Raw genomic sequence first — 25,470 nt, forward strand, 5'->3', positions numbered from 1 at the left:
ATGTAAGTATAACAGCCTCAATAGGTAAAAAAAAATCCAAACAATTTATATGGTGAAACCTGGCGACTGATCTGCTTCTAATATTTTTGTGACATAACAGTTTGCACATTTTGTAGGTATTTTCAGTGCTACTTTTTAATTATGTTGCTGTAAAACTCTGACAGTAGTCAACACTGGTAAGCATTCATGTCTTCTTGATCCTGAAGGGATCTAATAATGTATGAAAATAACATGTCACTTTACTGTTTGACCAAGTGAAACAGGTATTTGGTCAAGACAAAGTTTGTTTTATTAGATTTTTGGTTCTACACAAAATACATAAAGCATCACAAAGACATAACACAGAATGGCCAATATGCTGTAGAGTCGGCAAACCAGATAGGAAATGTGGGTGTCATCACTTAGATAAATCATAGGATCCCTGTGACATCATCGTGTATACGTCTGGCTGAGCAATTTCTTACACGAGTATCAGATTAATATATGACTATGGACAACAAGCCTGAACAGAGCGAGATAAAACGCCAGATCAGCCCTGGTGTCAGGTGGCGGAGTGAGTGTACTAGAGAAGATTATGGCCCTCAAGCACAGCTGCCTATCAAGCGTCTTCTGACTTTTTGGTCCTGATTGATGAGTGAATTTCATTACTTTGCCCAGAGCTCAATTGATAACGTTATATATTCAGCATGTAAATCATCAAAGTGTCGCTACCTCCAGAGGATATATGTAAGCAAGGGTCATCTTCACATGCGCAGCTGAGAACTGCAGAAATCTATCCAGAATCCTGATTAAGCAGGGATAAAAATCAGACCTGGGAAAAAGTACACAGTCAACTAAAGTCTGCCAAACCTACTGATATCGTCAGGATCGGCAAACATTCTCATATGTATGAGGAGCTCCAGACTTTCGCCAATAGATGATGTTGGAGGACATAAGGATTAGGAGGTTGGAATTTCTAAGATGGACCCTTCAGCTTTCCATGGAGATGTCTGATGAGACACAGGCCCTCTCGTAGAGAAGCAAAGCATTCCTGTGTATGGAGGATTTGGCTGAGACAGCCACCTAGACAGCTATTTACTGTGTATGGATGCTTTAACTGACTCTAAAGGTGGCTTTACACACGGCAACATCGCAAACGACATCGCTGTACCGTCACCGGTTTTGTGACGTAATAGCGACCTCCCCAGCGACATTGCAGTGTGTGAAACACATCAGCGACCTGGCCCCTGCTGTGAAGTTGTGATCGCTACAAATCGTTCAGGACCATTCTTTGGTCCTTTGTTTCCCGCTGTGCAGCATGATCGCTAGAAAGTCTCAGTGTGTAAAAGGACTTTACAGCGACTTCGTTAGCGACTTCCCTTTCAAAAAGCTGCTTTACAACGTCCCCAATGACCAGCTAGGTCGTTCTGCAGATCGCTGTTGCGTCGTTGGCCTGGTTTGCCTGTTTGACAGCTCACCAGAGACTTTGTAGCGATCCCGGCCAGGTTGGGATCGCTGGTGGGATCGCTAGAAAGTCTCAGTGTGTAAAGGGGCCTTAATTCTGGTCCCTTAGTGGTTTATTGAGACCAAGTAGACTAAAAAATAAACTACTAAAAATAACAATGGATAAGCCATCCATTGTATAAAATTTGTGAACTTATTGTTTTGTTTTCCTGCTTTATCCCCAAAATATTAGCCTTTTGTAACCACAACATGACAACACCCATGTTGTAAACAGCTCATTGGAAGCCTGATATGGAATGAGGAGGACATCTAAAGAGGGTAAACTGTTCAAATAACAATTAGACTTGAAAATAGACTTCAAACACAAGAGTTTCCAGCTTATCAAAGCAAGAGGTCCTTTTATGGCCAGTTCAAGATCATAGTAGATCATATAAGTAAGGCAGGAGTCACACTTGTGAGAGACCCGCGTGGTTCTCGCATCACATCACTCGGCATGGCCTGCCGCTCTCTGGACACGAGTGTCTCAGCTGCATAGAAATACATGCAGCCGACCTGCTCCTGTCAGGAGAGTGTGCGGCCGTGCCAGGTGGTGTGATGCGAGACTTTTGCGAGTTTCTCGCAAGTGTGACTCCGGCCTAAAAATGTACGTACACTTTAACACATTTACATATAAACATTGTAGGTCCTTCAAATCGCTGGTGGTTTGGATCCAGAGACCCCCATTGATATCTCAATACTGTTCAGAAGTGTACAGCTCAGCAAACAGAAGCGCTGAGCTCAGGAGGCAGAAGCACTCAGTGGCTGCATGAGCATGTGCAGAGATCGCTGAACGGACTCAGACTTTCTAGTAAGCCTGTGTCTCTGCCTCCTGAGCTCAGAGCTTCTGCCTGCCTAGCAGTGCGCTTCAGTTTTTTTGTGGTTTCGGGAGCTGACCCTAAGGGGTACTTTGCATGCTGCGACATCGCTAGCATCGGCTAGCGATGGCGAGCGCGATAGTACCCGCCCCCGTCGCACATTGCGATATCTGGTGCTAGCTGCCATAGCGAACATTATCGCTACGGCAACTTCACACGGACTTACCTGCTCTGTGACGTCGCTCTGGCCGGCGACCCACCTCCTTCCTAAAGGGGCGGGTCGTGCGGCGTCACAGCGACGTCACACGGCAGGCGGCCAATAGAAGTGGAGGGGCGGAGATGAGTGGGACGTAAACATCCCGCCCACCTCCTTCCTTCCTCATTGCAGGCGGGACGGAGGTAAGGAGATGTTCCTCGCTCCTGCGGCTTCACACACACCGCTGTGTGCTGCCGCAGGAACGAGGAACAACATCGTAACTCCTAATGGTGAGACATTATGAAAATGAACGACGCTACACAGATCACCGATTTTCGACGCTTTTGCGATCGTTTATCAGCGCATCTAGGCTTTACACGTTGCGACGTCGTTACCGGCGCCGGATGTGCGACACTTTCGATTTGAACCCCGACGATATCGCAGTAGCGATGTCGCAGCGCGCAAGGTACCCCTAACTGACCTGTTGGCCATATCTGCACTTGCAAAAAAAACCAACAATTTGTTAATGTATAGATATACTCTATTAAAGGCTTTCCCCAGGCTTGGAGCACAAGTCTGCAGTCACTCTATGTGCCTGCAGACTTGTGAATCCTCCCAGCGCACAGTATGCAATTTGTATACTTTCGGCCACAGATCGACTAGATGTGTACGAACTGGCTCAATTCCCTTGTATTGAGCAAGACTGCTCAAGTTTAGTCAGCATGTGACCACACACCCGACACCGAAGAATCCTGACACACACATTGCCCGCTGTGAGGATTCATAGGTTTACAGTTATATAGAGTGACAAACCCTTTAAATATATTCAGAATTAATTCTGTATATACAGTTGTGCTCAAAAGTTTACATAACCCGGCAGATTTTTTGCTTTCTTTGCCTTTTTTCAGAGAATATGAATGATGACAACACAAAAATTTTCTTTCCACTCATGGTTAGTTGTTGGGTGAAGCCATTTATTGTCAACTACTCTGTTTTCTCTTTTTAAATCATAATGACAACCAAAAAATCCAAATGAGCCTTATCAAAAGTTCCCATACCCTGGTGATTTTGGCCTGATAACATGCACAGAAGGCAACACAAATGGTTTGAATGGCTAATAAAGGTAACATCCTCACCTGCGACCTGTTTGCTTGTAATCAGTGTGTGTGCATAGAAGCTGAGTGAGTTTCTGGGATCCAGACAGACTCTTGCATCCTAAGGCTACTTTCACACATCCGGCTTGAGCTCTGCGGCTCAATCCGGCTTGAGCTCTGCGGCTCAATCCGGCTGTGCAAGCTATGCAACGGATGCGGTGAAAACACCGCATCCTTTGCATAAGTTTTTCCTTTGCGGCCAGTCCGGTTTTTGCCGCTTGCGGCATGCTACTGAGCATGCGCAGTGGCAAAAACCGCATGCGGTGGCCGGATGCGGTTATTGCCGCATCGCGCCGCATCCGGCCGCCATAGGCTTTCATTGAAAAATGCGCCGCATCGGCCGAATGCGGCGCGATGCGGTTTTTTTTGCCGCACGAAAAAACGTGCCAGGCAACGTTCCATCCGGCCGCCGCATCGGCTAAATCTGCCGCATGCGGCAAAAACCGGACGGAACGCAAGACCATGCGGCACAATGCGGCACTAATTAAAGTCTATGCAGGAAAATCGCAACCGGCAGCAAAAAAAAACGGTTGCGATTTTCCTGCAAAGTGCCGGATTGTGCCGCATAGCAAAAACCGGAGGTGTGAAAGCAGCATTATCCAGCCACTGACATTTCTGGATTGTGGGGAAAGCAAAAAAACTGTCAATGGATCTACGGGAAAAGATAGCTTACCTGTATAAAACAGGAAAAGGATACAAAAAGATATCCAAGGAATTGATAATGCCAGTCAGCAGTATTCAAACTGTGATTAACAAATGGAAAATCAAGGGCACTGTAAAAACCAAACCACCATCAGGAAGACCAACAAAAATATTGGCCACAACTGCCAGGAAAATTGTTCCCACAAATAACATCAGCTGAAATACAGGGCTCACTGAAAACTAGCGGTGTGGCTGTTTCAAGATGCACAAGGAGGCACTTGAAGAAAAATGGGCTACATGGTTGAATCGCCAGAAGAAAGCCATTACTGCGCAAATGCCACAAAGTATCTCGCCTACAATACGCCAAACAGCACAGAGACAAGCCTCCAAATTTCTGGAACAAGGTAATATGGAATGATGAGACCAAAATCAAACTTTTTGGCCACAATCATAAACGTTACATTTGGAGAGGTGTTAAAAAGGCCAATGATGAAAGGAACACCATTCCTAGTGTAAAGCACGGAGGTGGATCGCTGATGATGTGAGGATGTGTGAGCTACAAAGGCACAGGAAAGTAGGTCATAGTTGAAGGACAGATGAATGCAGCACGTTATTAGCAAACACTGGAGGCAAATATGCACTCATCAGCACGGAAGCTGCGCATGGGATGTACTTGGACGTTCCAACATGACAACGATCCAAACCACAACGCCAAGTCGACCTGTTATTGGCTACAGCAAAACAAAGTGAAGGTTCTGGAGCAACCATCTCAGTCTCCTGACCTCAATATAATTGAGCCACTCTGGGGAGAACTCAAGCTCACAGTTCATGCAAGAAAGCCCAGGAATTTAAAGGAAATGGAGTTCTTTTGCCAAGAAGAATGGGCAGCTTTACCATCTGAGAAAATAAAGAGCCTCATCCACAACTACCACAAAAGACTTCAAGCTGTCATTGATGTTAAAGGGGGCAATACACGGTATTAAGAACTGGGGTATGTGAACTTTTGATCAGGGTCAATTGGATGTTTTTGGTTGTCATTCTGATTTAAAAAGAGAAAACATATAAGTTTAACAATAAATGGCTGCACCCAACCACTAATGACGAGTGAAAAAAAAAAGATTTTATGTTATCATTTCCATTCTCTGAAAAAAAGGCCAAGAAAGCAAAAGATCTGCCAGGGTATGTAAACTTTTAAGTATAACTGTATGTATCTTTCCTGGATTATGCTCTGTGCAATATTTATCTGATCTTAAATATATTCTACATGGGAACATGGGAGTAGCTGTAGGTTGTACAGAGTCTCACTGAGACTGCAGTGCCCAAGGGGGCTCCAAATGTCCTTCTGCCATAAAAAATGACACTAGTATTATAGATAAACATAACAACTCCAAACATAGGCCTTATTATAATGCATATGTCTTGTCGGCCCTGGTCCATTGTAATGGCACGTCCACGTTTACATTCAATTTGTATTCCTCATAGTAACCTAATGATTTTGGAATATCTTCAATATGTTTTCTGTACCTTTTCTAGCATGAAGATCCCATGATCAAACTCCAGACGTGAATGTAAAGGGTACTTTACACGTTGCGACATCGCTAGCGATTGCTAGCGATGTCGTGAGCAATAACACCCGCCCCCGTCGTTCCAGCGATATGTTGTGATCGCTGCCGTAGCGAACATTATCGCTACGGCAGCGTCACACGCACATACCTTGTCAGCGACGTTGCTGTGACGGCCGAACAATCCCTCCCTCAAGGGGGAGGTGCGTTCGCGTCATAGCGACATCACTGCGTCGTCACTAAGCGGCCGGCCAATAGAAGCGGAGGGGCAGAGATGAGCGGGACGTAACATCCCGCCCACATCCTTCCTTCCGCATTGCCGGCGGGACGCAGGTAAGCTGTGTTCGTCGTTTATGGGGTGTCACACAGAGCGATGTGTGCTGCCTCGGGAACGACGAACAACGACGACGTGTCAACGAGCAACGATAAGGTGAGTATTTTTGCTCGCTCACAGTCGTTCGTAGCTGTCACACACTACGATATCTCTAACGATGTGCATCATGGAATCCGTAACCCCGACGACATATCGCCCGATATATCGTACCGTGTGACGCCGCCCTTAAGCCTTGGTGATAGGGATAAACTGGAACACATTGGCTGATCTGTCATCTGAAGCAGGATAATTGTTCAGTTTGTCCACACATATCTGTGTCCAAACTGGATAAAGATCTAACTAGTCCGCCTCTGAGAATCATAATCTGAATCCTTTTCTGGCTTTCTGACAGCCCATTATTAGGGTCAGGGGAGGACGTGGTCATCTTCATGCAGTAATGAAAAGGTAAGTCTACCTAAAATACATAATTACCTTATTGCTTTAATAATTTATCCTTGGTTTACCTATGCAGCCACTTAAAATTCTATCCAGACATTCCTGACATTCAGCATGGGAACATTGTGCAATGACAGAAAAATGCGCTATTGTCACATATCAGAATTCACAACAAATTGCGTTTTTGTCACTTTTTTATGCCTTATTGAGTCCAGCTTTGTCACAAAACCTGAAGAGAATCCCGATGATAGTAAAGTCAATGACAATCCTGAAGTTTCATGCGCACGTTGCTTATTTGTGACTTGCAGATTCAGAAAATAATCTGCACCAAGTCAATTCTTTTAGCATTTTTGCATTGTTTTTTCACCCATTAACTTCAATGAAGTTAGTCAAAAACGCTATAAAAATTCAGGTATAAAAATGATTTCAGATTTGCTGTGTTTTTGTTGCGTTTTTGCATGCATTTTTAAACGGCAATGAAAGTTATAGAGATAGATAATAATAACCTATTTGGCCTCATTGTCAATATGACTGTGAAATGCCTCCTGGGCGTCCCTGGAGCACATATATATGGTAACTAGAGTTGAGCGGACTTCTAATAATCCGGGTCCGGCGGATCCGTCGCGGGTTGGAAAAGAAGTCTGGATCCGATCCCGAACCCGGACCCATGTATGTGAATGGGAGAGAGAGAGAGAAAAAAAACGGATCCGGATCGTGCCGGATTCCCGCGCCCGGGTCGGACCCGGATCGGACGCTGAAACCACGTGGATCCGGATTTTTACAGTTCGGATCCGCTCAACACTAATGGTAACTATTCTCATGCATTGCTTACAGGTGGACTAAACATAATATCATGATTCTGTGAGGTTGTTATTTGATTTTACATCTCAGTCTGCTTACTTGTTTGCACTGGCTTAGTTCTCCCTTTGTGAGACTCCCATACTTTCATAACTTGGAGCAATTATTCACACACCCTGTTTACTTTCTCTTGTCTTTATATATACACGTTTACCTATTATATTGTTTCAATGGCCTGATGTGCTCAAAAAAAGGGAAGCAATTGTTCTATCAGTGATCCCCACAGCTCCTGTTCTTACTTTGCCAAGTCCATGTAGATCTTTGCTTCCTTATTCTATCCCTGACACACCGGAAATGGTGGAAATACCCTTTTAGATAGTCATTGACTACAAAAGTTAAAGGCAACCAATCACCAGGATTTTCGTATATAAGCTAAAGCCAGTGCTATACTGGCACTATCAGGCTGAGTCTATACATACCTGTAGTGGTCAGCTGGATATATAGGTTTTGAAATCCAAGAAAGTAAAGTTTATAAATTCACCAGCTTCTTGAGTGACAGCAGCTGAGGAGCAGATCATATCTGGGGGTATTCATAGTTATCCCCTCCCCCTGTTAGAATTAGCATAAGTATTATACAAACAATTCACTTTTTCCCTTGCAGGACCTGTGTGAGGTCATACCCATGTGACCAGAAGGGACAGGGCCTCAGCCAACAAAACTGATACCATGAAGCAACATTTTCTGTTGGCTGAGGCCCCGCCCTTTCTAGTCACATGGGTATGACCTCACACAGGTCCTGCAAGGGAAAAAGTGAATCGTTTGTATACTTATGCTAATACTAACAGGGGAGGGGATAACTCTAAATACCCCCCTAGATATCTGATCCTCAGCTGCTGTTACTCAAGAAGCTGGCGATTTTATAAACTTTACTTTCTTAGATTTCAAACCTAAACATCCGAGCTACCACTACAGGTATGTATAGACTCAGCCTGATAGTGCCAGTATAGCCCTGGCTTTAGCTTATATACGAAAATCCTGATGATTGGTTCCCTTTAACTGCGTCAACTAGTGATCATCTTAGATGGCACTTGCAGCCACGTATGGCATATTCAACAAGGGGCGCTTGCCGGAATGGGACCTATTTTAGGAATTTACCAATAATTTATATTTACTGCAAAATCCTTTCACAGTATGTTGACACCTACATTACTTTTTCCATTGTTCTGAAATTAGATTGGAACAACAAAAATGGTGCCGCATGATGGCTACTGATGGCACCTGACTGACCGTATTGACTTTAATAGGGCATTTTGGGGTTTCCATAATAGATATTGTGCCTGCAATCCTTGGCAGAATCAGCTAAAAAGGCTATGAACAAAGTCAACAAATCAGGAGTGAACATAGTTGAATTAAGGGGGCTTTACACGCTATGATATCGTTAATGTTTTATCGTCGGGGTCACATTGTTAGTGACGCACATCCGGCGTCAGTAACGATATCGCAGCGTGTGATACTTACCAGCGACCTCAAAAATGGTGAAAATCGTTCACCATGGAGAGGTCGTCCCAAAACCAAAAATCGGTAATGGTTGATTATCGATGTTTTTCGTCGCTCCTGCGGCAGCACACATCGCTATGTGTGACACCGCAGGAGCGAGGAACGTCTCCTTACCTGCCGCCGGCCACAATGCGGAAGGAAGGAGGTGGGCAGGATGTTACGTCCCGCTCATCTCCGCCCCTCCGCTTTGATTGGCCGGCCGCTTAGTGACGTCGCTGTGATGCCGAACGTCCCTCCCCCTTGAAGGAGGGATTGTTCGGCAGTCACAGCGACGCCGCCGACCAGGTAAGTGCGTGTGACGCTGCCGTAGCGATAATATTCGCTGCGGCAGCGATCACACAATATCGCACACACGACGGGGGCGGGTGCTTACATGCTCGATATCGCTAGCAATTGCTAGCGATGTCGTAGCGTGTAAAGCCCGCTTTAGTCTCCATCAGAGTTTGATGATATTACATCTAGAAACCACAGACTGGTTTTTACATGCTGATTTAGACGCATTTAAGTCTTAGAGGAAAACATGACCTTTATGATAAAACATTTTGAAAAAAAATATTACAAAGATCTAAAACTAAAAAAATGCACCAAACAAAAAAGCTGATATTCTTCCATATTACTTCCTGCAAATTCAGTAAATGGGTAATTATTACTAGATCAATGAAGGCAGAGGCGCATGCAAGAACGGAATGCCCAAATACATTGAATAAGACTGTTTCCTCTTGTTGGGGTTGTGTATTGACCATATTCAATCACTACAGATAATGAATATAACATCGTCACTCACCACTGTCTTCAACCGTAAAATGGAAGATGTCGCTGGTTGCGTTTTCCTTGCCTCGTAACACATAGCAGATCTTCATGTCATCGATGTCCGCTGTAGGAAAACACAGATTTGTTGAGTTCAAAATTTAACGAGTTTGTTACTGATAGATTCTTAAAGATGATAAGAACATTCCTATTACAATGCGGTTATGCTCACACGTAGCAGATACACTGCAGATTTTCTGTCTGAATTTGTGAGTGAAAAAGCTGTGTATGACACGATCAATAAAAGGGATGCAATTTTAAAGGGTTATTCCAGACTCAGACAATCATGCCTGAGACTGGAAAAAAAATCTTCACGTGTTGGCAACAAGTGGTCACGGCTACAAAACCAGCCAAATCTGCTGTGCTACGTTTCCGACACTCCTATTCACTTCCATGGGAATTACGAAAACATCAGAGGACAGACTGCTCTGCTGTTTTCAGGCAAACTTGGAAATCAGTGAAAACAACCTCTGCTGATTCTTCTTATAACTAAAGGGGGCTTTACACACTACGACATCGCTAATGCGAACTCGTTGGGGTCACGGAATTGGTGACGCATATCCGGTCGCTTTAGCGATGCCGTTGCGTGTGACACCGATGAGCGATTTTGAATCGTCGCAAAAACGTGCAAAATCGCTCATCGGTGACATGGGGGTCCATTCTCAAAAATCGTTACTGCAGCAGTAACGAGGTTGTTCCTCGTTCCTGCGGCAGCGCACATCGCTCCGTGTGACACCGCAGGAACGAGGAAGCTCTCCTTACCTGCCTCCCGGCCGCTATGCGGAAGGAAGGAGGTGGGTGGGATGTTACGTCCCGCTCATCTCCGCCCCTCCGCTTCTATTGGGCGGCGGTTCAGTGACGCTACTGTGACGTCGCTGTGACATTGCACGGACCGCCCCCTTAGAAAGGAGGCGGTTCACCGGTCACAGCGACGTCGCTAGACAGGTAAGTATGTGTGACTGCTCTGGGCAATGTTGTGCGCCACGGGCAGCGATTTGCCCGTGTCGCACAACAGATGGGGGCGGGTACCCACACTAGCGATATCGGTACCGATATCGCAGTGTGTAAAGTGGCCTTAAGGCTAAATTCACACATCCTTGTCTTGCAGGGGTCCCCAATGTGTAGCTCAGGAACCACATGCGGTTCGCAGGACTATGATGTGTAGCTCACGGCAATAGCACCAGGTCTAGCAAACAGCTATGAAGAGGAAGTCTTTAAGATGGTAACTTTTGTGAGTAGCCCCACAAAGAAGAGCAGATCTGAATGAGGGTTGGGTAGGAACCTGTAGATCTCGGTATACTGCCTCAGTGAGGTGATTTCTGTGGAAAAGCTTTGCCTGTCCATTATACCAGTAATGGGGACCCTAGGTGTCACTATTGTGAGGGGGATAGGAGCTAGATGTGGCTCATGACCTTTTCGGAGCTGAATGTATATCTTAAGCTGAATGTAGCCCTCAAGGTAACAAAGGTTGGGGACTACTGGAGTATGGTCCACCATCTGGTTACAGGTCACCTGAACCAAGCTCGACAGCTTTATATAGGCCTATGAGGCCGTCAAGTTTTAGCTAGAACATGAGCAGACGGTCGGTGCTATGTGGTCCATACTTAAGTCATGAAACATGAATGTGTCAACCAAGCCTAAGGGTGGCTTTGCACGTTGCAACATCGCACATGCGATGTCGGTGGGGTAAAATCGAAAGTGATGCACATCCGGCGTCGCTGTCGATGTCGTAGTGTGTAAATCCTTTTACATACGATTAACGAGCGCAAAAGCGTCATTATCGTATCATCGGTGTAGGCTCCGGCTTTTTCAAAATTATGCTGCTGCAACAGGTACAATGTTGTTCCTCGTTCCAGGAGGCAGCACACATCGCTGTGTATGAAGCCGCAGGAGCGAGGAACATCACTTTACCTGCCGCCGGCGGCTATACGGAAGGAAGAAGGTGGGCGGGATGTTTACATCCTGCTCATCTCCGCTCCTCCGCTTTGATTGGCCGCCTGCCGTGTGACGTTGCTCTGATGTTGTACGACCCGCCCCCTTAGGAAAGAGGCGGGACGCCGGTCAGAGCGACGTCGCAGGAGAGGTAAGTGCATGTGAAGCTGGCGTAGCGATAATGTTCGCTACGCCAGGAATCACAAGATATCGCTGCTGCGACGGGGGCGGGGACTATCGCGAGCGACATCGCAGCATCGGCTTGCGATGTCGCAATGTGCAAAGCCCGCCTAAGGTTCAGTCCACATCAGAACTATGGATTCCAATAGCGTCCATTGGGATCTGTGGAGCTTTTTGGCAGTAATAACAGCGTGGGATGCAGATGTCAACAAATCCTGACTATCTATGCAATTGTGTAAAACTTTTAAGGGTTTCCTTTCAGACAAAATGGTATTTAGCAGGCAGCCATCAAGGTTAAGTCTGTATGTAGGTTTTCTTATGAAGACTTTGAAGCAGAACTATAAGAAAATTCTTCTAAAACAAAACTTCAAATTTGCTTTGAATACTATGATTATTCATCTGAATTCAAAATTCACTTTGCGATTTATGAGGAGCTTTTTATGCATTTCATCAGGTTTTTAATAAAAAAAAAACAAGCAAAAAAAAACACTGAAAAAAAAAGAAGTGACCTATTACATCTTTGAGGGAGAATTCTTGTCGACTGCATTCCAGGTTTGACATTATTAAGTCAAAAGGCTTCAAAACATCATGTAAATAAAACTACACCTGATCCTAATCCATACTGTATAGGCACTTTAACAGTGTTCTCTGTGAAAAGAAAAATAAATAACTAACTGAAGGAAATGGAATTATAAATAAATTCTAAAATACCTGCAATTAGCAAATCACACTCAAATTTGTCTATGTAGATAAACCATATAGAATTACAATAGCCACCACCTTGTTACACTGACAGTAATCTGTCCTAGAGTGTTGATAAGACAGGAGCCTTTGAGCATGTGCAGTAGGAAACGCCACCCCTTCCCTTCATGTATAGGTAGATGTGTTCCCAGCAGATATTATGACCTAATACTGGACAATGCAAGGATGCTGAGGTAAGAAGAGACTGCCCTCACTGCTGTCCACCCTCTCTTTATGATCTAATAGTGTCGATAGTAAAAGTGCTGAGGTAAGAGGAGGCTGTGCAGACTGCTGAATACCTTTTTATCTGATCTAAAACTGAGGAAATAAGAAGCTGCTCAGACTGTTGCATATCCTGTCTACCTGATCTAATACTGAAGATACCAGGGGTGTTAAGATAAGAAGAGGCTGCTCACACTGCTGTCCACCCTGTCAATCTGATCTAATACCAGAGATACCAGGGGTGTTGAGGTAAGAAGAGGCTGTTCACACTGCTGTCCACCCTGTCTATCTGATCTAATACTGGAGATACCATGGGTGCTAAGGTAATAAGAAGCTGCTCACACAGCAGTCCCCTCTGTCTATCTGTTCTTACCTCAGTACTCCTGGTATCTCCAGCATTACAGCAGAAAAACAGGGTATACCGGAGTGTGAGCAGCCTCTTCTTACATCAGCAAACCAGGTATCTCCACTATTAGAAGAGGCTGCTTATACTTCTGATTATCCTATGATTCTGCTCTAATACTGAAGATACCAGGAGTACCAAAGTAAGATTAGATAGACAGGGTGGACAGCAGTGTAAGCAGCCTCTACTTTCTTCAGTTTCCTTGGTTTCTTCAGTATTAGGTCAGACTAGGGATGCTGAGGTAAGAAGATGCTGTTCACATAGCTGTCCACCATGTCTATATGACCTTACCTGAGAACTCCTGGCATCTTCAGTATTAGAGTGTAAACATGGGATTATCAGAAGTGTAAGTAGCCTCTTCTAATACTGGAGATACCTGGGTTGCTGAGGTAAGAAGAGGCTGCCCACATTGCTGTTCACCTTATCTATCTGATCTGCTGGGTGATTGCTGTCACTTCACAGTACGTAGTATAGGTCTCTTCAGGTCACTTCAGCGGATTTTCCAACTGCACACACTCACAGACACCTGACTTATTAACATTTTAAGAATATAGAACAGGTTCCTTTCCATGTAACAGTACAGCAGCCATTTTAATTTACTAGTGATTATCTCCCTAGAGAAAACAAATGTGATTTGCTAATCAAAAGGTATAAAATAGTTTATTTAGAATGACATTCCCTTTCATTTTTTCCCACAGAAAACCGCAAATGAGGAAATGCTCTGAACAATAAGAAATGAGGCACTCGGACCATCAGACCATAGCTAAAAACACAACCAGTATTAATGTCAATCAGATAAAGAAAACGGAAAATCATTTCTCTATAGTACTGTAACCAGATATAGTCCTGATAGTAACTGGGAAGTGCTTGAACACAGAAAAGAGGTTAATTAAGGTAATACCATAGCAGATATGAACCCTTTCATACCTCACATTGAGGTCAAACAATCGGAATATTTGCCCCTTTTAACCTGGTAATTTCCAGTTTAACTTTTTTTGTACTCTATCAGTGCCTAAAGGCAGGTATCATCAAAGGAGAATAACTTATCAGAAAATGGTTCAGCACAATGACTGATTGGTCCATTATCTGTGCTTTTATCACGTAGGATAATCTAATGGAGCCAGAGACCCTCTGATTACAAAGATGCTGTTGTAAGAAGAGGCCGCTCACAGTGCCGTCCACCCTGTTTATCTGTCCTTACCTCAGTACTCCTGGTATCTCCAGCATTACAGCAGAAAAAGAGGTTGGACAGCAGTGCGAGCAGCCTCATCTTACCTCAGCACCCCAGGTTTCTCCAGTATTAGGAAACGCTGCTCACACTTCTGTTCATCCTTCATAATACAGAACATCACACTTCCCATTACAAGACTATATCCAGTCCAAATATTACCGTAAGTACACAGACTGTGAATATCAGAAACGTGAAACCGGCCTTATGCTTGGTCTTTAAATAATATCGGACTGATTCATCAAGACATGTGTAGCGCGCATTCGTTCCATTCTTGCAGGAGTAGAAGACATTGAATTTGCCACTTAAGGGGAACCTGTCAGGTGCAATATGCATCCAGAACAACGAGCAGTTCTGGGTGTATATTGCTAATCCCTGCCTAACTGTGCCTGTATCTAGTAGCATAGATAAATATATCTTTAGAAAAAGTATTTCAAAAGATCTTTTATCGTATGCTAATGAGTGAGGGGACTAGTCCCCTGGGCGTTAGTTCCCCGGCCAGTCGGCTCCATTAGCATGTTAGTACATCCCTGTGGGTGTGCTATCATGCTAATTAATGTGCAGCATCAGAGGATGATCTCACTCACCTCTCCACTGCCATCGCCACCTGACGCTGGATTTCGGCTCAGTGCACATAATCCCAGACTTTCGGTCATGCGCACTACTTCAGTTTGAAGCCAGGATGCGTACACCCGGCTTCATAGTGCGCATGATCCAAACTCCGGGGTCATGTGCACTGAGCCGAAATCCAGCGTCGGGCGGCCATGTCAGCGGAGAGATGAGTGAGATCATCCTGTGACACTACACATTCATTAGCATGTTAGCACACCCACAAGGGCTTACTAACACGCTAATGGAGCCAACTAGCCAGGGGAACTAACGCCCAGGGGACTAGTCCCCTCGCTCATTAGCATATGATAAAAGATCTTTAGAAATCCTTTTTATAAAGATCTCTTTATCTTTGCTAATGTACAGTACAGACCAAAAGTTTGGACACACCTTCTCATCTCTAGAACAACTGTTAAGAGGAGACTTTGTGCAACACGCCTTCATGGTAAAATAGCTGCTAGGAAACCACTGCTAAGGACAGGCAACAAGCAGATGAGACTTGTTTGGGCTAAAGAACACAAGGAATGGACATTAGACCAGTGGAAATCTGTGCTTTGGTCTGATGAGTACAAATTTGAGATCTTTGGTTCCAACCATCGTGTCTTTGTAGAAAAGGTGAATGGATGGACTCTACATGCCTGGTTCCCACCGTGAAGCATGGAGGAGGAGGTGTGATGGTGTGGGGGTGCTTTGCTGGTGACACTGTTGGGGATTTATTCAAAATTGAAGGCATACTGAACCAGCATGCCTACCACAGCATCTTGCAGTGGCGTGCTATTCCATCCGGTTTGCGTTTAGTTGGACCATCATTTATTTTTCAACAGGACAATGACCCCAAACACACCTTCAGGCTGTGTAAGGGCTATTTGACTAAGAAGGAGTTTAATCTAGAAAAAATAGCTTAGAAGTACAAACGTGAAAAATTAAAGCAAAACTCCTAAAATTACAAATTTAAATTTGTAATTTTAGGAGCTTTGCTTTAATTTTTCACGTTTGTACTTCTAAACTATTTTTTCTAGATTAAATTGACTTAATAGGAGAGTGATGGGGTGCTACGCCAGATGACCTGGTCTCCACAGTCACCAGACCTGAACCCAATCGAGATGGTTTCGGGTGAGCTGGACCGCAGAGTGAAGGCAAAAGGGCCAACAAGTGCTAAGCATCTCTGGGAACTCCTTCAAGACTGTTGGAAAACCATTTCCGGTGACTACCTCTTGAAGCTCAACAAGAGAATGCCAAGAGTGTGCAAAGTAGTAATGAAAGCAAAAGGTGGCTACTTTGAAGAACCTAGAATATAAGACATATTTTCAGTTGTTTCACACTTTTTTGTTAAGTATTTCATTCCACATGTTTTAATTCATAGTTTTTATGCCTTCAATGTGAATCTACAATTTTCAGAGTCCTGAAAATAAAGAAAACTCTTTAAATGAGAAGGTGTGTCCAAACTTTTGGACTGTACTGTATACAGAGACAGTTAGGCAGGGATTAGCAATATGCACCCAGAACTGCTCATATTGCACCTGACAGGTTCCCTTTAAATAATTTGGAGCCTCTTGTAAGTGACGCATGCCTCTGTGCGATGCCCCAGATATGCTCTGATGTAAAAAAGCCAGCACTTTTGATGAATTGGACAAGTGGATGTTGCCATGCCCCGTAAAGCCCATTTCGGCAGAACTGCTTCAACCTGGCTTGAAAATACTAAAAGTCAAATCATTTTTGCACAACTCTGCGTTGCAAAAAAAACGTTGCGACTTTTCAAATCTTTTTACGTTCAAGACTGAACATACAGTCATATGAAAAAGTTTGGGCACCCCTATTAATGTTAACCTTTTTTCTTTATAACAATTTGGTTTTTTTGCAACAGCTATTTCAGTTTCATATATCTAATAACTGATGGACTGAATAATATTTCTGGATTGAAATGAGGTTTATTGTACCAACAGAAAATGTGCAATCCGCCTTTAAACAAAATTTGACCGGTGCAAAAGTATGGGCACCTCAACATAAAAGTGACATTAATATTTTGTAGATCCTCCTTTTGCAAATATGCAATATTTCTGGATTGAAATGAGGTTTATTTTACTAACAAAAAATGTGCAATCCGCATTTATACAAAATTTGACAAGTGCAAAAGTATGGGCACCCTTATCAATTTCTTGATTTGAACACTCCTAACTACTTTTTACTGAGTTACTAAAGCACTAAATTGGTTTTGTAACCTCACTGAGCTTTGAACTTCATAGGTAGGTGCATCCAATCATGAGAAAAGGTATTTAAGGTGGCCTCTTGCAAGTTGTTCTCCTATTTGAATCTCCTATGAAGAGTGGCATCATGGGCTCCTCAAAACAACCCTCAAATGACCTGAAAACAAAGATTATTCAACATAGTTGTCCTGGGGAAGGATACAAAAAGTTGTCTCAGAGATTTAAACTGTCAGTTTCCACTGTGAGGAACATAGTAAGGAAATGGAAGAACACAGGTACAGTTCTTGTTAAGCCCAGAAGTGGCAGGCCAAGAAAAATATGAGAAAGGCAGAGAAGAAGAATGGTGAGAACAGTCAAGGACAATCCACAGACCACCTCCAAAGACCTGCAGCATCATCTTGCTGCAGATGGTGTCAATGTGCATCGGTCAACAATACAGCGCATGTTGCACAAGGAGAAGCTGTATGGGAGAGTGATGCGAAAGAAGCCGTTTCTGCAAGCACGCCACAAACAGAGTCGCTTGAGGTATGCAAAAGCACATTTGGACAAGCCAGTTACATTTTGGAAGAAGGTCCTGTGGACTGATGAAACAAAGATTGAGTTGTTTGGTCATACAAAAAGGCGTTATGCATGGAGGCAAAAAACACGGCATTCCAAGAAAAGCACTTGCTACCCACAGTAAAATTTGGTGGAGGTTCCATCATGCTTTGGGGCTGTGTGGCCAATGCCGGCACCGGGAATCTTGTTAAAGTTGAGGGTCGCATGGATTCAACTCAGTATCAGCAGATTCTTGACAATAATGTGCAAGAATCAGTGACGAAGTTGAAGTTACGCAGGGGATGGATATTTCAGCAAGACAATGATCCAAAACACCGCTCCAAATCTACTCAGGCATTCATGTAGAGGAACAATTACAATGTTCTGGAATGGTTATCTCAGTCCCCAGACCTGAATATCATTGAAAATCTGTGGGATGATTTGAAGCGTGCTGTCCATGCTCGGCGACCATCAAACCTAACTGAACTGGAATTGTTTTGTAAACAGGAATGGTCAAATATACCTTCATCCAGGATCCAGGAACTCATTAAAAGCTACAGGAAGCGACTAGAGGCTGTTATTTTTGCAAAAGGAGGATCTACAAAATATTAATGTCACTTTTATGTTGAGGTGCCCATACTTTTGCACCGGTCAAATTTTGTTTAACCCCTTCAGCCCCCAGCCTGTTTTCACCTTAAAGACCCGGCCATTTTTTGCAATTTTGACCAGTGTCACTTTGACAGGTTATAACTCTGGAACACTTCAACGGATCCTGGCGATTCTGAGATTGTTTTTTCGTGACATATTGTGCTTCATGTCAGTAGTAAATTTAGGCCGATATGTTTTGCGTTAATTTGTGAAAATTTCGGAAATTTGGCGAAAATTTTGAAAATTTCGCAATTTTCAAAATTTGAAATTTTATGCCCATAAATCTGAGAGATAGGTCACACAAAATAGTTACTAAATAACATTTCCCACTTGTCTGCTTTACACCAGCGCAATTTTTGAAAAAAAAAAAAATTCCGTTAGGAAGTTAGAAGGGTTCAAAGTTCATCAGCAATTTCTCATTTTTCCAACAAAATTTACATAAAAAAAAATTTTTAGGTACCACATCACATTTGGAGTGATTTGAGAAACCTAGGCGACAGAAAATACCCAAAAGTGACCCCATTCTAAAATCTGCACCCCTCACTCTGCTCAAAACCACATCCAAGAAGTTTATTAACCCTTTAGGAGCTTCACAGCAACCAAAGCAATGTAGACGAAAAAATGAAAATTTTACTTTTTTAACACAAAAATGTTACTTTAGCCATAAAAATTAGTATTTTCACAAGGGTATCAGGAAAAATGCATCATAAAATGTATTGTGCATTTTCTCCTGAGTACGCAGATACCTCATATGTGGTGGAAATCAAATGTTTGGGCACACGGCAGGACTCGGAAGGCAAGGAGCGCCATTTGAATTTTTGAACGCAAAATTAGCTGCACTCATTAGCGGACGCCATGTCGGGTTTGAAGACTCCCTGAGGTGCCTAAACAATGTAGCTCCCCCACAAGTGACCCCATTTTGGAAACTAGACCCCTCAAATATTTTTTCTAGATGTTTGATGTGCACTTTGAACCCCTGGGGGCTTCACAGAAGTTTATAACGTTGAGCCGTGAAAAGAAAAAAAATTTTTTTTACCACAAAACTGTTGCTTCAACCAGGTAGCTTTTTTTATCACAACGGTATCAGGAAAAAATGCACCATAAAATGTATTGTGCATTTTCTCCTGAGTACGCAGATACGCCATATGTGGTGGAAATCAAATGTTTGGGCACACGGCAGGACTCGGAAGGCAAGGAGCGCCATTTGAATTTTTGAGTGCAAAATTAGCTGCACTCATTAGCGGACGCCATGTCGGGTTTGAAGACTCCCTGAGGTGCCTAAACAATGGACCTCCCCCACAAGTGACCCCATTTTGGAAACTAGACCCCTCAAATATTTTTTCTAGATGTTTGATGTGCACTTTGATCCCCTGGGGGCTTCACAGAAGTTTATAACGTTGAGCCGTGAAAAGAAAAAAAATTTTTTTTACCACAAAACTGTTGCTTCAACCAGGTAGCTTTTTTTATCACAACGGTATCAGGAAAAAATGCACCATAAAATGTATTGTGCATTTTCTCCTGAGTACGCAGATACCCCATATGTGGTGGAAATCAAATGTTTGGGCACACAGCAGGACTCGGCAGGCAAGGAGCGCCATTTCACAGCAAAATTGGTTGGAATTATTAGCGGACGCCATGTTGCATTTGGAGACCCCCCTGAAGTGCCTAAACAATGGAGCTCCCCCACATGTGATCCCATTTTGGAAACTAGACCCCTCATGGAATTTATCTAGCTATTTAGTGAGCACTTTGAACCCCTGGAGGCTTCACAAACGTTTGTAATGTTCAGCCGTGAAAATATTTTATTATTTTTTTTACCACAAAATTGTTTTTTCAAACAGGTAGCTTTTTTTTCACAAGGGTATCAGGAAAAAATGCACCATAAAATGTATTGTGCAATTTCTCCTGAGTACACAGGTACCTCATATGTGGTGGAAATCAATTGTTTGGGCATACGGCGGGGCTCAGAAGAGAAGGAGCGCCATTTCACAGTAAAATTGGTTGGAATTATTAGCAGACGCCATGTTGCATTTGGAGACCCCCTGAGGTGCCTAAACAATGGAGCTCCCCCACATGTGATCCCATTTTGGAAACTAGACCCCCCCCCCCCCATACAAAAAAATTAGTTTGGCGAAATAAACAATACAGACATCAGTAAAAAAAAAAAAAAAATGAATAAAAAAAAAAAAATATGAGCGCCTGCCACTAAGACCAGTGCCAAACGTGAGAGCAATGCACGAGTCTCGCATCGCATCATCCACTCCAGTCTGGAAGCAAGCAACTGCGCTGGATAATGCGATGCGAGAGGGCGGGGCGGCAGATGAGAAAGGGCGCAGCGGATGGAAGATGGGAAAGTGCGCAGCGGATGGAGGAGCGGCAGAGGATGGGAAAGGGCGCAGCGGATGGAAGATGGAAAATGGCGCAGCGGATGGAGGAGCGGCAGAGGATGGGAAAGGGCGCAACGGATGGATGATGGGAAATGGCGCAGCGGGTGGAGGAGCGGCAGAGGATGGGGGGGGGGGGGAGGTGAGATGGGGATACCTACCTTACAGGATGGATCTAGGCAGCAGGATCACAGCAGACAGAAGAGGCAGCAGATGAAGGAGGCAACAGATTGAGGAGGGTGAGAGGGGGCAGTAGATGAAGAGGATGGGAGAGAGCAGGCAGCAGATCGGGGAGGGGGGCAGAGTCTGATGGGAGAGAGAGATGGCTCATGGAGGAGGGGGGGCCCCAGAACATGGAGGGGGGAGGGGGGAGGGTGGCTTGCAGCACATGTGGGGGGGGGAGGGTGGCTTGCAGCACATGTGGGGGGGGGAGGGTGGCTTGCAGCACATGTGGGGGGAGGGTGGCTTGCAGCACTGCAAGCCACCCTCCCCCCCCACATGTGCTGCAAGCCACCCTCCCCCCCCCACATGTGCTGCAAGCCACCCTCCCCCCCACATGTGGAGCACTGCAAGCCACCCTCCCCCCCACATGTGGAGCACTGCAAGCCATCCTCCCCCCACATGTGGAGCACTGCAAGCCATCCTCCCCCCACATGTGGAGCACTGCAAGCCATCCTCCCCCCACATGTGGAGCACTGCAAGCCACCCTCCCCCCACATGTGCTGCAAGCCACCCTCCCCCCCCACATGTGCTGCAAGCCACCCTCCCCCCCACATGTGGAGCACTGCAAGCCACCCTCCCCCCACATGTGGAGCACTGCAAGCCACCCTCCCCCCCACATGTGGAGCACTGCAAGCCACCCTCCCCCCACATGTGGAGCACTGCAAGCCACCCTCCCCCCACATGTGGAGCACTGCAAGCCACCCTCCCCCCACATGTGGAGCACTGCAAGCCACCCTCCCCCCACATGTGGATCGGAGCGGCGGCCGGGACAGCGGTGGATCGGAGCGGCGGCCGGGACAGCGGTGGATCGGAGCGGCGGCCGGGACAGCGGTGGATCGGAGCGGCGGCCGGGACAGCGGTGGATCGGAGCGGCGGCCGGGACAGCGGTGGATCGGAGCGGCGGCCGGGACAGCGGTGGATCGGAGCGGCGGCCGGGACAGCGGTGGATCGGAGCGGCGGCCGGGACAGCGGTGGATCGGAGCGGCGGCCGGGACAGCGGTGGATCGGAGCGGCGGCCGGGACAGCGGTGGATCGGAGCGGCGGCCGGGACAGCGGTGGATCGGAGCGGCGGCCGGGACAGCGGTGGATCGGAGCGGCGGCGGGGACAGCGGTGGATCGGAGCGGCGGCCGGGACAGCGGTGGATCGGAGCGGCGGCCGGGACAGCGGTGGATCGGAGCGGCGGCCGGGACAGCGGTGGATCGGAGCGGCGGCGGGGACAGCGGTAAATCGAGCGTGGCGGCGGGGCGATCGGAGACAGGGGCGAGCAGCTGGGACAGGGGCGGGCGAGCGGCTGGGACAGGGGCGGGCGGGCGAGCGGCTGGGACAGGGGCGGGCGAGCGGCTGGGACAGGGGCGGGCGAGCGGCTGGGACAGGGGAGGGCGAGCGGCTGGGACAGGGGCGGGCGGGCGGGCGAGCGGCTGGGACAGGGGCGGGCGGGCGGGCGAGCGGCTGGGACAGGGGCGGGCGGGCGGGCGAGCGGCTGGGACAGGGGCGGGCGGGCGGGCGAGCGGCTGGGACAGGGGCGGGCGAGCGGGGGCAGCAACTTACCGATGGGCACCCGCAGAGCTTCGGCTTCCAGGGACGGTCACAGGCCGCAGATCCACATTGATTGGAGAGAGCGGTCACAAGACCGGTCTCTCCAATCAGAGCTGGGGGCGGGTGAAGCATCGATCACCCAGCTCCAGCCAATGGCCAGTGCTACAGCAGCACTGATCAGGGCTGGATTTCAATGTTCCAGCCATTTTCAATGGCTGGAACATTACAGTGGCTGTAATTGGCTGAGCGGCGTTCGTCAGCCAATCACAGCCTCTGTAGGTTCGGGGAGGAGGCACCACCCCTCCTGACGTCAGGCAGAGGTCCCCTCCTTCCCGAATCCACCGTTTAAGTAAATAAATTTCACTCCCCGGGGCTCCGGGACCGCGATTTCGCCAGGACGTATTGAGTACGTCATGGGTCCTTTAGCACCATGTCACCATGACGTACTCAGTACGTCCAAGGTCGTTAAGGGGTTAAAGGCGGATTGCACATTTTCTGTTGGTACAATAAACCTCATTTCAATCCAGAAATATTATTCAGTCCATCAGTTATTAGATATATGAAACTGAAATAGCTGTTGCAAAAACCCAAATTGTTATAAAGAAAAAAGGTTAACATTAATAAGGGTGCCCAAACTTTTTCATATGACTGTATAAGCAGGAAAGTTGTTTTACAGGAGAAATAAATAAGAGAAGTTGATCAAGCAGTTTTTAAGTGATTTTAGAGGTGTTTTTTGGAGCACACTCACTTCAAAACGTTAAGTAAAAAAGCTCCGTATGCACATACCCTGGGAACGGCCGAACGAAGAGCTTTAAACCCATTACATGGCTCTTGGGGTTCTTCTAGACTACATGAGCTTTACACTGTCTACACAGTAAACCTTAAGCCTGCTTTACACGTTGCAATTTCGCATACGATTTCGTATGCGATTTGCAACACCCCCATCGTATGTGTGTCACGTTCAATTTGTTGAATGTGCCACACATACGAGTAACCCCCGTCACACGTACTTACCCGTCCATACGACCTCGATGTGGGCGGCTAACGTCCACTTCCTGGTCACAGCGACGTCACACGGCAGCCGGCCAATAGAAGCGGAGGGGCGGAACTAAGCGGGACGTAAACATCCCGCCCACCTCCTTCCTACCGCATTCTGGGCCTGGAGCCGCAGGACGCTGGTGAGATCTGTTCATCGTTCCCAGGGTGTCACACACTGCGATGTGCGCTACCCCGGGTACGATGAACAATCTGACGTGCAATTCTAGAGACAGGTACGATGTGCATGCGATGAACGTTTTACCGTTCAATCGCAATCGCACGTACCTGTCACACACTGCAATGTACTTACAATGCTGGATGTGCGTCACTTACGACGTGACCCCGCCGACACATTGTAAGATACATTGCAGCGTGTAAAGCGGGCTTTAGTCTTAGGCATTGTCACGAACCACCGGGGGGGTCACTCAGAAATCCCCCGCGCTGGCTACCAGTACGTCACAATCGGGGGGTAACAAGTGGGGGTCACCCCTCCTTTATACCTCCCGACCGACAGACAGAGCACGTGACGCGCTCTCTAGCGCCCCTCTTATAGTCAGGCCAATTATGGAATTGCCCGACAATAAGCAAGGAGGCCGCTATACTACTTATGCCGATTATTGAAGGGTCCCCGGTGAGAGTAGGGTATATATTCCCCCGACCTCCGCGGGCGGAATATATAAAACCTCCCCGAATCTCACTGGCCTCCCCACAATAATCCTTGGCACAACTCGCTGCCACCAACCGCTTCACGGTAACTATTAGCCGAACACACAGACGTGGGATTCAAGATCGAGATAACAGAACAGCCCAAGATTAATTATATAATTTAATCAGCCTAAAGCACACTAGAAACTACAATATATACAATAGGAGATCTACAGAATATACCTATGTCAGAGTACAGTTACAATCAAAGCATGGGTTACAAACAGGCATACACAGTTCCAGCAGTTACCTTGTGCGTCTGGCCACAGGGGGGCGCTGTAGACCAGGTTTCCAGGAACTCCCTCACAGGTCTTTCCCAACCAGGCCCCCGAGCAGAAGAACACTGGAAAATGGCCGAAGTAGGGTTATCAACCTGGGCAAATCCAGGTCCCCTCCTACCTTAGTGACCTCAGAGGGAGCACTGCTCCACCCCTGGCTGGAGTTATGGACAAAATCCACAACATGGAATATGGCCATAACTTGGCCTGGGAGCGTCGTAGGCGGACGCCGACGCTCTCATTGTGACAGCTATGAATTTAGCTACAGAACGAGAGGACTCATGACTTGTCTACTAGTTCCCCATTGGCTGATATCACGCCTGGGGTATTTCCCCAGGTCCTGCTCCCATAAAAAGGGTGTGCCAGCATCGTCCGCATGCGGAGACACCATTTTTATGGTTGCCATATTTATCGGAAATATGGCTTGCGAGATATGAACCATTTTTTACTGGAGTCGTCCTGTCTGGATACTTCCAAGCTTGCTAACTAGATAGCAGCCCCTACTACAGGGTCACGGCAGGGAGTCATCCTGTGTCCATTGTTCCCACATCACCTAATCTCCATATCACAGGAGATGGCCATGGGATGTGTTGCTGGGATGTGACACCTTCACAGATGCTGGACATCTGAGAACAAGAAGGGAGGGGGCACTGCCATGGAGTGATGAGAGCGATTATGACTGGAAGTCATAATTCATCTTCATATCCCAGGGTTTGCCTCACACCTCCCCCCTTTTGAGGGCGCTAGGGGGCAGCACACTCCGGTGTTCCCCCGTGCGCCCGTCCGCGACCTCTCCTTGTCGGGACAGCCCGTCTGCGTT

The 25,470-nt window shown here is 46.3% G+C and overlaps 1 protein-coding gene across 1 annotated transcript in view; it reads right to left on the minus strand.

Moving 5' to 3' along the window:
- The window catches only part of FREM2 (FRAS1 related extracellular matrix 2), a 374,871-nt gene that overhangs the window by 314,266 nt on the left and 35,135 nt on the right, over nt 1–25,470 (minus strand). The window contains exon 2 of the mRNA XM_075337311.1: nt 9,760–9,849. Coding sequence (XP_075193426.1) covers nt 9,760–9,849 — 90 coding nt within the window. The remainder of the gene's footprint in view (nt 1–9,759; nt 9,850–25,470) is intronic.

This window comes from Anomaloglossus baeobatrachus, chromosome 2 (genome assembly GCF_048569485.1).
Source record: "Anomaloglossus baeobatrachus isolate aAnoBae1 chromosome 2, aAnoBae1.hap1, whole genome shotgun sequence".
Taxonomy (NCBI): domain Eukaryota; kingdom Metazoa; phylum Chordata; class Amphibia; order Anura; family Aromobatidae; genus Anomaloglossus; species Anomaloglossus baeobatrachus.